Source organism: Falco punctatus (assembly GCF_963210335.1).
Source record: "Falco punctatus genome assembly, chromosome: 4".
NCBI lineage: Eukaryota > Metazoa > Chordata > Aves > Falconiformes > Falconidae > Falco > Falco punctatus.
The window spans coordinates 36,605,757-36,621,860 of NC_137583.1; the positions used below are offsets into that span (position 1 = coordinate 36,605,757).

The 16,104-nt window shown below is 42.2% G+C and overlaps 1 protein-coding gene across 6 annotated transcripts in view; it reads right to left on the bottom strand.

Annotated features, from left to right (window-relative positions):
* Positions 1-16,104, bottom strand: part of ROGDI (rogdi atypical leucine zipper) — a 169,650-nt gene that overhangs the window by 141,321 nt on the left and 12,225 nt on the right. For 5 of the 6 annotated variants that reach the window (XR_013927524.1, XM_080383468.1, XM_080383466.1 and 2 more), the window contains one exon: positions 14,689-15,691. Coding sequence is in view for 3 of the 6 variants with exons in the window: in XM_080383466.1 (XP_080239592.1) it covers positions 15,650-15,691 (42 nt within the window). In the remaining 3 variants the exon portion in view is untranslated. Of the gene's footprint in view, positions 1-6,247; positions 15,692-16,104 lie in introns of those variants that run through there. The other variant, XR_013927523.1, reaches the window with a different exon arrangement.

Genomic DNA, 16,104 nt, shown 5'->3' on the forward strand with positions numbered 1-16,104 from the left:
AGCAAAACAGGTTCAGTTTGTTATTTTGATTTTTTTTTTTTTTTGAGGAAAGTAAAGGAAGGCTCCAGCCCATGAGTCCCATTTTCTTTAGCAAAGACTTCATTTGTCATTTATCTTATTCTGAACTCACTGAAGTAGCGTAGAGGCTGCTGTGAACTACAGCCAACCAGATCAGAGTCAGAGAAGAGCAAAGGAAAAACTGCTAGCTAGCTAACAGATGGAGCGATTAACTACATTAAGGGAATCCAGTAAAAGCAAGTGAGAATAACTAGCAGGGAGCATGGCTTTCAAGGGCATTTAATAGAAAACCTGGGGGTTTTGGCCTTTTCTGCATTTCTAAATTGGTGGTTTATTGTAGTTCCTTTTTCTCCTCCGTTAACATCTTCTGTTACTGCAATTCCTTGCTGTACTGTTGCAAACCTGGAAAAAGTGCTTATTTCTGAGCTACAAGGAAATAGAAAATCCCCTAGGTTTCTGGGCAATGGTTCAAAATGACATTAAATATTTTAATAACAAGCCCTAAGAATTAAACTAGGTCCCATGTTACTGTCAGTCAAGACCTTGATTTGTCTGACCATCTGTTTATTTTCTTGGTCTTACGGTCATACATCTACAAAAAAAAAAAAAGATCTTTTGAGGCACTATCTATCTGCAGCTTCTGCTAATTTCAGCCTAGATTTATGGAGATTGAATGTTTTGGACCTCAGATTAAAATGTGTCCTAAAATTGAAAACAGAGCAAACATGAAGATTTAGAAACACAGTATACATATTCTGGCAACGGAGGGGCACGGATTTAAGATTATAAATTATATAAAAGAAATAATTATATATAAATAAATAATTTTATACATATTATACATATGAATATAAATTATAGAATTATATTATTTGTAAAATAATTATAAAATATTTTAAAAAATCAATATATAAACAATTGCCTAGAGTACAACTCATACCTCAACATTTCACAGCCAAGCAGAAAAATATTCAGAGATGTAAAAATTTCCCGAATACAAAGAGTCAGGTCTTTGAACAGTAATCGAAAGTTTAGCCTGATTTAAAAACTATTAGAAACTTCTGCAGATGGATATTTCATAGTAATACTTACATTGCAAATGTTTTCAGCAGACTATTTGAATACGATTTTGAAGTTGTGCAACAGTCCATCAAAACTGACACTGCACTGGGAAGCAGAATGCTTGGATTCTATTTCTAAGCCTAGGTGAGACCTTAGATAAATCATTAATTGCAGGAGCGGGCTGGAAACTAGGACCATGCATGGCAATCAGTTAGCTGAGGGGAATGTGCTCGAGCTTGTAGGTCACGAACCCTGGGAGGACGAGGAGTGTGAATAGACACAACAATTAACAAGATGAGGCATGTTTACAGAGCACAGGGGAGTGGGAGACGGATGGCGCCAAGGAAAGATAACACCTTGCAGTTAATTGATGGTAGTTAACCACCAATCGGGGATTGCCTAGTATGCAAGGCTTAGCTTCAAGAACCAATCTGTTTAAAACGCGCAGCTTCTGAAAGTGTATAAAAACTCGTGCTTCTGTACAATAAATTGACATTTGCTTGCATCAAGCTGCGTCCCGTCTCTTCATTCGCCGCAATTAATCTCTTTCCTTTCATGCTCATCATCTATTTGGTTTACTATAGTTGTAGTAATCACATTTCTGCAATAACAGTGGACCTTCTAAACTGGCTGGAGTCCATATTTTCTAGTCTGACATCAATTGTAGCAGTAAAACAGTTATGAAGTGTTGATGCCAAGGCAAAATCTGTAGCTGCTTCGCCACAAAAAGCAATCTGAGGGTATACAATATATTTAACATACTGCATTTCAAGATTTGGTGAAATAATCCTTTCTTAATGTGTACACATACACAATATGCAAAACAGAATAATCTATCTCACGGCATTTACATGCTCCACAATTCAAAAAATTCCAAGTTTTCTGTAGGATGGTCTTTTTGATATGTCAGTTTTACTGTGTGAAAAGATGGAAACTACAGCTATAGAAAGGATGCCTACTGAAGAGATAAAATATGCTTTATAAAAGAGTCAGACTATGAACTTTAGAGATTATCTTCTACTTAGCTGTCAAAGCAACAATCAAAAGAAACATCTCCAGACAAAACTGAGGTCATGAAGTTGAAATAGTGAGAAAAGACAATGGTTCACTAGGTATCAGGAGAGGTTTTGTCAGCATGTGGCTCTTCTCTTACCAGATGTTGAAACAAAGTTGTTCAGATGTCTGTCAAGAAGGGACTACCACAAATACCACCCAAATACATAAAGGAAATTCCAGTGTTGGCAGATCAACATGTATCTGAGAAACTGTCTCAGATACAAAATTATGACATAAAAGGAATAGTGATCTTTGTATTAAATAAATAAATAAATACCTCACAAAAAACCACAATGCCTTTCAATTTGAGAAAGAACCCTCCAAATACTGGTATAGACAGCAGCATGTAATATGTTGGCAGATATTATAAGGTTCTTTTTCTACTGCATTTAAGATTTGCCACCCTCCTGTCTGGGAAGAGCCAACCAGAACAGCTTACAGAGGCTTTCATAAAATTTTGGTGCTTGTCACCCACTTTTCTGAGGTTCCTCAGACCCAAGTACTTGTTTTCCAGAGAGCAGATGCTTAGGTGGGTCCATTGTGACACATTGTGAAGTGTATTTATGAGTGACCATAGGGTTACAAATACGCACATATTTTGCATCACATAAGGGAAAGTAAACACATTGGTTTTGTGAGACAGGCATATCAGCTTGCATGGTAACGGGGACCAGGCTTGAAGTGACCTTATCTGTCCAGGGGAAGAGCTGGATACCACTGGTCCCTCCATGGTACAGTGGTAGAAAGATAAAAATATCTGCCATCTTTGATCACGCCAAATGAGAGAATTGAGTTTTCTCTGAAATTATATTCATGAAAGGGTACTACAATAAAAGGCAAAGTTAAAGTAAGTTGTAAGGAGCAGAAGCTAGCTACAGTCTTCCTTTTTGAATATGCATCCCTCCTACTACAAGCTGGCAAGTGAACTTTTTCTCCCAGTATGGTGTACCACATGCGTGTTTTTCACTGCTGTAGTTTCCTGGAATAGCTCAGTATACAGCAAGATATGGGTATTCGCAAAGGAAGAGAGGAAAGAGGTCACATTCACAGGAATTTGAAAGTATCTTAATTTCTGTTCAAAATGCTGTCAAATCTATATTCCTGGAACTGGTCCTGCTAATGAGAGAAGAAAAAGGGTAGCATACAATCCACTTCTAATTTTTTAAATAACCCTTCTTTGCTATAGCTCACGGTATTCCCCTTTATCACAGCAGACAGTACAAAGATTGTCTTTTCAAATGGTGTTAGCAGGGAAACATAAATTTAAGGAGTTGAACTAGCCTCCTGATGTCAGGTTTCCCCATTACTTAGCCGTTTACTACTGAATCCTAATTTCCTAATATATGCTGTTAAGATATTTTATAACATTTAATCACACATGACACTGGTAATACATATTTGAAATAACTACCAATTTCATTTCTTTTTTATGAAAACGTGGGGGTTTTTTTCAGTGAGAATAAAGAGCTATTATCATGACTTTAAAAATAACGTGATCTGAGCACTTTAGATCTAAAGATACAATGCTTAATAGACAGTGTTACGGCTATCTACAAGTAGCACATCATATCAACTCAAACTTTTGGTTTTAACGTTTCTGAAAAGGGAGGTGTACAGTGGCTCCCTGGAGAATTTCCCTTTCTTTCTTTATTCCAAAAAAGCTAATATCTTTCTTTGAGGTCAATATGAACAAAACAAAAAGTTTGTTTGAAAGAAATTGTAAGATTAAGTTTACATGAATGTCTGGGAAGTCGATGTCTTATTCACTGTGCATAACATACCAAGAAAGTTCAGACAGTCAAACTCATATTCCTGTTACGTATATTTTATAGCTTCTAGTTAACATTACGAAGGTGCTGAAGCATTCCAGTATGTAATAAACCTATTGCAAAACAGTAAAACTAACAATGGCTGCCTGAGCAGGTAAGTTAGGACTGATAGGTTATGTGGATGATTGCACCTTTAACAGGCTTCCATAAGAAGACAGAACTTGACATCAAATGAAGCCAGTGCTCCCATTATCTAGATCAGATTGATTTAATCAGTAACATTTTGAACAGTTCCTTGGCTAAACCAAGAACTTCAAGTTGCTCCAACTTGTCTGCAGAGGGAGAAGCAGAACACAGACACTAAACAGGAAAAAGGAACAAAACTGACAAAGATGCTTAACAGAACATCATAGAGGAAAAAGACTTGGTGCTTTGAAGAAGCAGTAAAGGAGGAGAAAGCAGGAAGAACAGAGAATTGCAGGACCAGGCACACTGAAAAGCAGCTCATCTGGAGCGGTCTGATCAGGGCCCACCTGAGAACTACCTTTCCAACAACTGCATTATTTGTAACCTTCTCTGCCATTACATATGTCATTGCACTGGTGCATTAATAACATATCCCCATTGCAACATTCAAAATACACTGAAAGAATTATTTAAGAAAGTCAGCTAATATGCAGGTTACAAAAAAAAAAATGTTAGCTTATCCTAAAATAAGTTGTCAAGGATAAATACAGAATAAAGATTCTAGAAGATGCTATAAACCATTTGGGTAATATATTAGTTTGCAATAAGTAAAATTTCTTAACTACATAAAAAGTGGAATAACTGACACATAAGCACACACATATACATGCCTTAGATCACATACACTAAGAATAAATATAACCAGCAAAAAACCCAACACAATCATTTAGGTTGGTAAAGACCTTTAAGATGACTGAGTCCAAGAGGTGATGTTAAATCTTCTTTTATTTTTTGCCAATAGCAGGATAACATGAAGATGGTGACAGTCTACAAGACGGACTTCTCTTTGCAAATTTAACAAAGAATTGGCTCAAATGGATGAAAAAGGAAAAGGTAAACACTCTGTACCATGATTTTTAAGGAATGCTTTCTATCATTTACTTACAGAGCAGTTTTCCACATGTGCCTGTGGCAATCTTCCCTAAATAGCTAATGATGCAACTCTATAGGTAAATAACTTAGAGACACTTAGAAGAAAGAATGATTTGAGCCATCTTGTATAGATGGAGGAAAGCTTAGTAGTAGTTTCATTCAGTAAAGTCCCTGCCTAAAACAACAAGAAATGGTACCTACATTGTAACAATACAAAAAAAAAAATTTAGTATTCCACAATAGCTTATTTGATTAAATCACAGAGGAAACTTTTCCTGATATGTTCTCCTTGTATTTAATACGCCTTTCCCTTGTATTTAGTAAGCCAAACAACACTAGCATGTTGCAGCAATGCAAGTTTTGTTGGAGGGAGCCGAGGTTGGAGTGGGTTTTTTGTTCTGGTGGGCTTTCTCTGTTGTTTTATCGTGGGTTTTTTCCCAAACCTGTTACAAATATAAGCATTTTGTGGCTTTTCAAGTGATCTGCATCCTAACATTACCAGAATACTGAAGACAAAAGGAATTTTCAATCCAAACCACATTAGAGTTAATCCCAAAGTACAAGCACATTCATGCATATTTCAGTTCTTGAGCAAATTAATCTTTTGTTCTAAACATTTTTTTTTTAATGAAGCTTCTACACTATAGTGTTTCATACCAGAAAGGTATTATAATGCAGAAGGGTCGAAAATCCTGTTTTTCGCATTTCGAAAATCCTAGTTCACGCATTCCACCAATTCTGATAACCTGCAGAGACCCAAGTGAGAAGTTCTAAATCATAGTAAGGAATGGGTAAATTTAGAACCAACCAGTTATGCACTCCTGTAAAGAAAGGAACCTAAAACCAGTCAAGGTATTTATTAGATGGATTTTCAAAACTAAAGGGTACCTGTATATGAAAGAAAGTAGCTTAACATTCACTCAGCTGAAACATGAGAGACTAAAATAAAACTAACTGCCAATTGGACATTAGAAAGCAAAGAACACTGAAGCAAATTTAGGTGACCTGGAGTAATAATGATAATGGGAATTGAATATAGAAGTTGTGTTTGAATGACCTCAAGGGTTTGCATCGTCTGTTGCTGTTTAAAGTGTTTTCCTCATTATTCTTGATGAGTGAACCATCAATAATTAAAACACACAAATAACCAAGAAAATCTGATTGTTGTTCTTTACTGTAACCTGCATGTTAAGAATCTATTGTTATTCACCAAGCACACATACCATTGCCACGGCATAAGGCAGTTTTGCAGTACACCAGCGAAACACTGTTAACTTGCCGCAGTAGTCCAGCACTGTAAGAGAAAGGTACAACAATGCAGAAGTTAAAACATATCACAAAAGACATTTAGCTTCAGCATTCATGAATGCATCTGATTTTCTCTTTCCCCATGCCCTAATTTATTACCATGAAAAAACATTAGTAGTGACCATCATTGCAGTTTCTCTATACATATCAAGAAAATGCTCTTTGTAGCACAAATATATAATGTGTTCTTATCCTATAAAACTTTACAATTCAGGGATCTTCTTTATGAAGTTTCAACATATTTAAAGAACTAATGACAGTCACAGCAAAATGCATGTGATGGAATCAGAAAAAAAACTTATTATTTGTGATATGATGCAATAAGGCACATTGCCCATGCTTACATATATCTGCAGCTTTAGTTAACAGTATTTGTAAAGCAGACAAAACCAGAACTTCTAGAGCCATTATTAAATAAATAAATAAATAAAATTCGTAACTTCAAAAACAAAGAAACAATTCATTCATTTTCTGATATGCTGAAAATATCAAACCAGTCTAGTAGCTGGTGACTTTAATTTTTCATGTCAGAATTTAGAACCACATAGAAAAGCATTTGGTGTTTGTTGACCATTGAATAATTGAGACTTCTTTCCTTCTGGAACCTGGAAAACAGACTTTTCCTGTGCTTTGTTCCTGATCCCTATTTTTGGCTGGCACAATTTAAATAGTGCATCTCTCACTGACAAGTTCCTTCATGCTGACAAGGAAGAAAGCTGCAGCTTTCCTTTTTATTTTTCAGGTCTCCTTATGCTTATTTAATGAAGCATAAATATGGATGGCACCTTCCTCCTTACATCAGTTGAAAACATGCAGAAAAAAAAAAAAATTCAGCTCAAAATCACCTTTTTTAACCAGGCTTTAAATAGTTCCCTCAGTTTTCATTATTATTATTATAGAGACTTACGCTTCCTTCACGCACATGAGCCACTCAGTCTCCAAAACAATCTGTTCACATAAGCCGATCACAGATTTCAGAAAAAGTATAAGAAAAAAACGTATGCAACACTCAGAACAAGAAAACCTTTTCATGTAATAAAGACATAGCGATCCATATTATTCTTTTACTTCATTTCCACTTACATTAGAAAAGTGCTCAACACTGATTTTTATGTCATTCTTTCCTCTTTAACTATAATTAACTTTACAAAGAGCCTGTCACCTAGTCTTGCATAGGATCAACCATACCTAAAGAGATAACTACCTAAACCCTTCCTGACAGATTTCTAGTCCTATTGCCAAAGGACACGGAACAAGTTCACTGTCTTCTTCACAGAAACGTTATGCACAGTATTTTACCAAAGGACATTTCTGTTTAGCCATTTAAGTATCACTGGACACTGCAAACTACCTTGTAATATTTCCCTACTCCTACCTCATCTCCTACTCAGTATGTCATCCTCCTTTTGGCTTATTTTTTGTAGAGGACGGAGACAGTGGGTTTAACCTTGATAATGTGCAGCTGTGACCTTGCTTTAACGATGTGCAGCTGTTATCCTGCAGCAAAGAAGTAAATAACTTTGAGGGGGTGTGAGGAGAAACCCGGAGGAAACAGAGACAAAAAGAGGAATGTGATCTAATCTCCAGAAGATAAGGAAACGCATGAACAGCAGAGAGTAGCCTATAGTGACCAGCTACATAACGGTCTTTGCTTCAACATCCTTGCAAAGTCTGTGTCTCAATTGCCAGAATTTTTGCCTTTTTTGTTTCTATTGCTTTCTTAGTATTGGGATTATTTTTTTTTTTTTTGTCCTTTATTAGGCTCATTTACCCAAGTATTCTGGAGCTAAAGAGAATGTGGTTGGAGTAGTTGGAGTAACCAAGCAAACATCTGCCAGCAACAGGCAAACACTGACATGCAGGTCCACATGTAACACCTGACTACAGAAGTTATTCGGGTCAGTTTAGATAACATGACAAATTTCACTAATATTGACCAGGTAGGCCTATTCCTATACTGGTATTCAGCACAACTTTTTAATTTTATACAGTCTTAGTAATATCTAAAAGCATATATTATTATAGAGCGTGGCTGGATGTTTCCAACATGATTTTGGCCTCCAAATCAGTGTTAAATGCTGAGAACCATGAGAAAACATAGTTACCCTTTTATTGGTTCAGAAAGTGGGTAGTCCAGCTTTAGTGATGTCCTTCAGATAGCTACCAGGGCAGGGAGAGGATGGGTTTGGTGCCATGCTCTGGGTGATGCTCTGTTTATGTTGAGATCCAACAGAGACGGCACGGCCTGTTCTGTTCTGCTGACGGTACTAAAGTAAGAGACAGGAATAAGGTACTCTGAGCAATCTAGTAGTCATAAATAAAGATAAGGTGGGCATATGAAGAAGATGAGAAGGCCGTGAGTCAGGAGGTTTTGCAAGGTCCAGTCGAAGAACGGAACAACCACCCAAAAGTCTCCCCAAAAGATGATTCTAGAAGACTCCACCTCAAGGCCTGCCTAAACCCCTCCTATTATGAATATGATGATTAGATGTCGAAATTAAATGAATATGTATGTAAAGATGTTGCAACCTCTTACAAAAACTGTATAAATTACCTGACTTTTCACTGAAAACTTTGGAGCTAGTTTGTCCGGTGTGAACTGGCTAGCCCCGCAACATTGCACAAAATAAACACCTTTGCTGCTCTAAAGACAAAATTCATCTCTGAGCAGTTACTCTATGCCATTTTGACATAATTTTGGTGAGCCAGCCAGGAGAACTCTTCACCAGTGCTGGAATCCAGGGAGCCTGGGGACCCTCAGTGCCCCCGACTGGATCTTCGGTTGGCAAGACTCCCGTACCCATTAGCTTCCCATACAAGTGGACAAGAACTTCTGCTCAACATGAAAGATATTTATATTTATTCTTTGGTTTAAACTTGGTTGAATTTACCCCTTAAGATGAAGATGGGATGCCATTGCACAGGGTTATGAGAAGGGATGCCTTCTGAAAGGGGTAGCAGCCTCTATTTGGTATGTTGTATTTGGCCAAATATTGTTTATTTTGTCTTAAGATTTGGGAAGCTAAAACTTCCTTTTGGTTGTCTTAAATTTTGGGAAACTCGTCTTGTTAGGAATTCCTGGAATGTAACAACTGAAATAGCGCTCTGTGTTTTGTTTATGTGCTGTCTTGTTTTATGTTCAAGATTAGAGTTAAGGGTCTTTTATGGAAAGTAATTCTGGTAATTCTGAGCGAGTGGCTGAGAACTTACCACGCCGTTTAGGACCCAAAATTAGAATTTGCCCTTTTGTAACTGTTCATTACATAGAAGAGCTCTGTGCACAGATCGGCTATGAAATGTGTATTCTGTGGTCCACAGCGGCATCTTGTGACATTGTGTGGTAACGCGAACTGACCGCGTAAATTTTATCGTCACTGGAGTTGCAAGTGTATGGTACCTTGTCCTGGTTTCACCTGGGATGGAGTTAACTCTTCTTAGTAGCTAGTACATAGCTCTGTGTTTTGGCTTTGATGAGAAAACGATGTTGATAACCGCACTGACGTTTTCAGTTGTTGCTGGGTGATGTGTATACTAAGTCAAGGACTTTTCGGTTTCTTGGGCCTTGCCAGCCAGAGGGCTGGAGGGGCACAAGAAATTGGGAGGGGACACAGACAGGACAGGTGACTTGAACCAGCCAAAGAGGTATTCCATACCATGGGACGTCATGCTTGGTATATAAACTTGGGGACTGGCTGCGCATCAGTCAGCAGGTGAGTGAGCAGTTGTACTGTGCATCACTTGGGTTTTTTTCCTTTTTCCTTTGGATTTTACCCTTTTTTCTCCACCTTTCCATTCTAATGGTTATTACTGTTATTGTTATTGCTGTCGTTATTATCTCTTTATTCTGTTTAAGTTATTAAATTGTTCTTACCTCAACCCTCAAGTTTTACATTCCTTTCTGATTCTTCACATCAGTAGAAGGGCAGTGTGAGAAACAAGAAATATTGTTCCTGGCTCGTTCTCCATGGGAGCAATGGCTGGACAATCCTAACGTGCCTTTGGTCTCCGTAAGAGTGAAAAAGCGAGCAATCAATTTTCTGATCTCAGGAACCAGGTACCCTAAGTTTAGAGATGTCGCTCACATGGCTACAAGGGCAAGGTGAGGAACACAAAGAAAATTAATTCCTGGCTCCTTCTCCGGGGGACCAGTGACTGGATGTTTCCAACATGCTTTTGGCCTTCGAATCAGTGCAAAAAGCCGAGAAGCATGAGAAAAAGTAGTTACCCTTTTATCAGTTCAGAAAACAGGTAGTCCATCATGGCACCCTCTCCAGAGTAGCTGTGGCTGCATGGTTCCACGGAGCATCCGAGTCTGTACATGTACGAAAGTAAGCAATTAAATTTCTTACCTCAGAAAGCATACACCAGAACTTTGGTGATGTCCTTCACATAAGCACCAGGGCAAGGTGAGAACCAGTAAGGGAATCCCTCCCTGGCACCTTCTCTGGTGGAGCTGTGCCTGGGTGGTTCCACGGAGCATTTGTGCTCTGCACAAGTGCAAAATTGAGCAGTTAATTTTCTCACCACAGAAAGCAGAGAGCAGAACTTCTGTGGTGTCCCTCAAACGGCTACCAGGGCAGGGTGAGAACCATGAGGAGAATCCCTCCCTGGCACCTTCTCTGGTGGAGCTGTGCCAGGGTGGTTCCACGGAGAATTTCGAATCAGGATGAGTGCAAAAGCGAGCAGTTAATTTTCTCACCACAGAAAGCAGGGAGCAGAACTTGTGTGGTGTCCCTCACACGGCTGCCAGGGCAGGGTGAGAACCATGAAGTGAATTCCCGCCCCCCGCCACCTTCTCCGGGGGAGCTGGGCCTGGGCGGTGCCACGGAGCAGCTGGGCTCTGTACATGTACAAACCCGCATTCGAAACCAGCGCAGGCCCGTAAGCCTGGCGGCATTTTTGTGGTGTTAATAATTCGAACTCGACTTTATAGTCTTAACACATTTGTGAGGAAACGCGGGGGCGTGACTTACCGTCCCGCACGCACAGGAGCGTGAGGACGGAGGGGGGCGGGGCTTCGTGTGGCGCTTGCGTGAGGCGGGGCGGGCCTCCGTGTGGCGCACGCGCAGAGGTGGCCGCCGCAGGGGTGGGGGAGGGCCCACCTACACCGGGGCGGGGCGCGGCTGCTCGGCACCCCCGTGGTCTGCAGGCGGGGGCTGTCGCTAGGGCGGGGGCCGGTGCAGGAGCGAGCACCCCAGGGCTGCGTTTGTCCCGGGACTGCTGCGGCGCCGCGGTTCCGTGCTCGTGGGGCAGCACCGCAATACCGACACCAACGGGCGGCATCGCGGAACGGGGAGGCGCCACTGCGCATGCGCGGCGCCCGCCCTGCAGTACTAGCTTTCGGCCGCCGGGCGGCAGCAGCGCTGCACCAGCCCTGTGCCGAGCCCCGGCCGGGACCAGCGCGGTTCGCACCCCCCGCACCCGGGAGCTGCTCGGTGCAGGGGTCGCGTTGCTCTGCCCCTCTCCCGCTCGCAGCCCAGCACCGAGACCCGTTGCCTCCGCACCAAGAAGCACCCACGTGGCTCAGACACTTCAATCCCGCCTCTTACCGGCTTTAGTGGTTCGGTCTGTCCGAACAGAGGGAGAAGCAGCAGCACAGGGAACCTGTGGGACAAGGGCTTTTCCCTACGGATAACCTCAGCAGATAACCCCAATTATTAAATTATTGATGATTTATTATTTAATTAATATTAAAATATTAAGCGATTGCTGTCGTTAAAGAAGAAATTGCCACAGCCGTGGGTAGCACTGGGTTTGCTTTAGTCACAACTCGGAGCTGGTCACCACCTCAGTGAGTGGCAGAGAACCGAGGGACACGGTGCAGCTCGTAGACAACAAACCGTTAGTCAGCGGCCGAAGTTTGTAGGAGTTTCCGTTGGTCTTGTCAGTTCTGCAAATCCACCACCTGTCCCTATCCCAGTGGATTCATCTGTCCGGTTCCAGTCTCTGCCTCGGTTCCCAGCTCCTCCTCGGATCACGGTCTCCCTCACGCCAGCTTTAACTCACACACTCCTTCAAATGCGCTTAGCCTTTGAACAAGCAATTCCTATTCACATATACTAATTTTTTAAAAAACACCTGCGTTTGTGAGAGCACCTCTTTACACCAATTGATCATCTATTGTTTCTCTATTCTCCCACTGATTAACCTGACCCGAGTTTTAAACCAACCTTGATTTAGCGCTATACAGGGGACAAGGCCCAGTTCTGCCATTTAGCAGCTTCAGCACTTTACATTTCTTAATTCAAAACACATTTTCTTTAACAATTCCCTCCTTTTATTTTATCATTGTGTACCTGACATAGTTTAATAGCTAACATATTTCCCTGGGCAAAAGGAAAAAAGAAAGGTGGCACCAGGAAAGGTTTTACTCATGAGAACTATAGCTTGCCCAAAAGAAGCTAAAGAAAAAAAAAAATAAAATAAAAAGCCAGCCCAGGAAAAGGCAGTCAGTCTGATTATTCCACTGCGCTCCAGACGCACAGCAGTGTTCATCAGTGCACATACCGATCACAAGCCTTTGCGGTACGGCAGAGCAGCCCGAACTTTGCACACGCCTTGTGCTGCCACGCACCTGCCAAAGCCTGTGGCACACAGCACGCTGAAGTTGCACTTGCAAATGGGCGGGTGGGCGGCCACTAGCTACCCCAGTACCAAACTCACCGGGCTGCAAAAGCAGAGCCCTTTGGGCCTTGTAAATTTTCTTCTGTGCTCAGAGGTTTAGTGGGGAAAAGAGACAGACTGTGACATTTCTTAATTGGCGGACCCTTGTTTTATCTTTCAAATCATGGGGTACCAGCCCAGGGCTTTAGGCCAGCCTCTCCTGTTGAGTCCCATCTACCTTGCTGCCCTGTTCTTCTGTAACAGTAATCTAGGCAACGTCCTGCAGCAACCACCACTGCCACCGAGTAGACTTTGTGACAGAGACACTGTGCATCAGAGCTGGAATCAAGGCAGGTACTCCATTCTGCATGCTCCTGCTCTCCAGAACTGAAGACTGTTTTCATCAGAGGAAAACACCACACACTGGGTCCCACATTCTATCCCTATCAGCAGGAAGCCGAGTTGGAGAGGATGCGGCAACGTTGACTGGAATGCACACACCAGCGTGAATTAAAAAAGGAGCCTCCTCCATGTGCAGGGAGGGTTAAAGAAGAGCACAGACAGCTCCAGAGAAGTTATTAACTATAAAAATACTCTCATCCAAGAAGCTGTTAATGACGAGCCGTTCCACACATACGCAATCATTTTCTAAGCAGAGAATGGTTGGGAGCAGAGCAAGGCTTGGTAAATACATACACAGGGTCATGACCGCAGCTAGTCATAAGGCTAATTGACTGGAATCACTGATGAGTCTGCTACGGCATCAGCCCATCCAGGCCTCTCTACCTGCCACATTTCATTACTTACTAAGAAACATGTTCATCAGTAACAGCCCGATACTCATTCATAGGCTCTGTTACTGCTTAGCATGCATTAGATCGAGCACTGCACCAGGGGTCAAGTCCTCAGAGAAGGAGGCTGCAGCGGTAACAAGGCTGGTACTAACTCGCTCAAGATTCCAGGGATCTCACAAAGGACAGAAAGGGAGGTCGCTGACAAGGTAGGCCACACATGCCCACAACAGATGTCTATCCTGGGGCAGGATGGGATGTGTTTAAAAAAAAAAAATAAATCATAGCAACATAGCTATCTCTAGTCTCTGTCCCTGGAGCTATTCACAAGCTATCTGGACATGATCCTGGGAGAATGGCTTTAGATAGCCCTGCCTGAGCACGAGAGTTGGACCAGCTAGACCCCAGAGGTCCCCTTCCAGCCCCAACCATTCTGCAATCTCTTTGTTTTGAGCACAGTGCTCTGGATAGCACTTGGGAAACACCAGGATCCTGATGTTTTCCAACCATGCTGTCAAGATAGGCTCCAATGGTCCTGATGTTTTGTAGGGACCTTAGTGAGCCTGCAATCTTCACCTAAGCACACATGGAGGCTCCTGGGAAAGGTACTCCAGTGAGGAAAGCCACCAGAAACACAGGCTGGACAGGGCTAGCTGGTGCCAAGCAGGAGACCGGTGATGCTTCCTCATCACTTAGCTAGCTCCAGGAGCCAACCCAAGCCAGGCTCAGTACCTGCAGCCTCTGCCAAACATGACCATCAAGGGAAGTTTTGAAAAGTACTTCAGGTAGTACTCAGGTGTCAGACAGCACGGGCTGAGGCTACACAGACCAGGCCCAGCCTTCAAAAAGCTGCCCAGCTCTTCTCTCAGAGACCACTACGGTCCTCCCAGTAAAGCAAACAGTAACCCAGCATACGTAACTAAGAAGAGTCACTCACTTGTAAGGAAGTACATAATCTTCAGTACTCTTTCATTCTCAGCTCTGACAGCCCACAGGAGCATGGCAGGCCTGAGGACCTTTATTTCACAGTTATCAATGGCTAGAGGGATGAGTTACATACTGTACCATCCATAGGCAGGCAGTAAATCATAGTAACAACATGGTACTCACTTTGGGTTTAATGACAGGATGTGAGACCGCACAGCTGTGCTCAAGGTACCGAGGCAAGTCCAAAGGCTGGCAGTGAAAACAAGATACTAAACCTGGAAAAAACCAACTGGCCCAACTAGGGCTTAGGAAAAAAAAAATAATCAAAAACCCAAACTATAATCACATTGATGCCAGGGGAGGGGGAGAAAGAAAAAAAGAAAAGAAAAGAAAAAAAAAAAATAGAAAAAAAGAGTTCGAACAGCAGCAAATAAGAATATTCCCCAAAGGGGAACCAACAACACGGGCATGGACAGAACAGCTAGGAGAGGGAGAGGCTCAGGGCTAGTCATAACCACAGCTGGACCAGATCACAGCAACGTATTTCACTACACTGAGCAACATGCCCTACACTTTTTGTGGTGTGTTCAATTAGTCTGTCTTCATCCCTTCCCATCCAGCTCACAGTCCAGCAGTTAGTTACAGCACTGTGTGCAAATACAGTTAGTGAGAGCAGTCCACAGCTCCCCGTACCTTGTAATGGCCTAGTGTAATTCATCAGAGGTTTGGAAAGCATAAGCCACAGAACGCACGTGAGAACAAAGACAGGTAGAAGCTCTTGCCAACCACACAGCACTGCCTGGTGCCCTGCTTACGCAGCAGTCCCAGACAAGGCTACTTCAAGTTGTGTCTCTCGATACACTGACCCTACCCCCTGTGGAGGGCCACATGGTAGCGAACCCCTGCATTCCTCAGGCTGACCTGGACTCAGCTGGCATGTCGAAACCAAAAAGAGACACTGGAAGTACTGTCAGGGCTTGAACACTCCACGGAGAATTAATATGGCCTGTAGTTCCAGTAACTGGAGAAAACAGAGATCTGGAAAGCAAGAAGAAAAGCAGGTAAGTTCCTGTATCCCTTGGGCCCCACAAGAAAAAGCATACAACACGTGCCGAAGATGGAGCCTAACAGCATTACACACTCCAGCACTGCATTGCAGAAGGCCGGATTTGCTGCTATTATCACGGAAGAGGCTTGGAGTGCAAAGTTACTTGCTCAAGGTGGCAGCCAGGTCAAGCTGCAGATCTGGAACAGAACATGGGTCTACTCCAACCCAGTTTGCCAAGAACTCCATGCCTCCCCTCCAGCACCTTGGCATTTCCTCACATCCAGCTCACGACTGAGAACACAGAAGCGTCTATCTGCTCCTTTTCATCTAGTCACTAGTTGAGCAAAGACATCTGCCACACTACTATACTTATCCAAGATGGTGCCTGCTAGGCAGAGCCAGC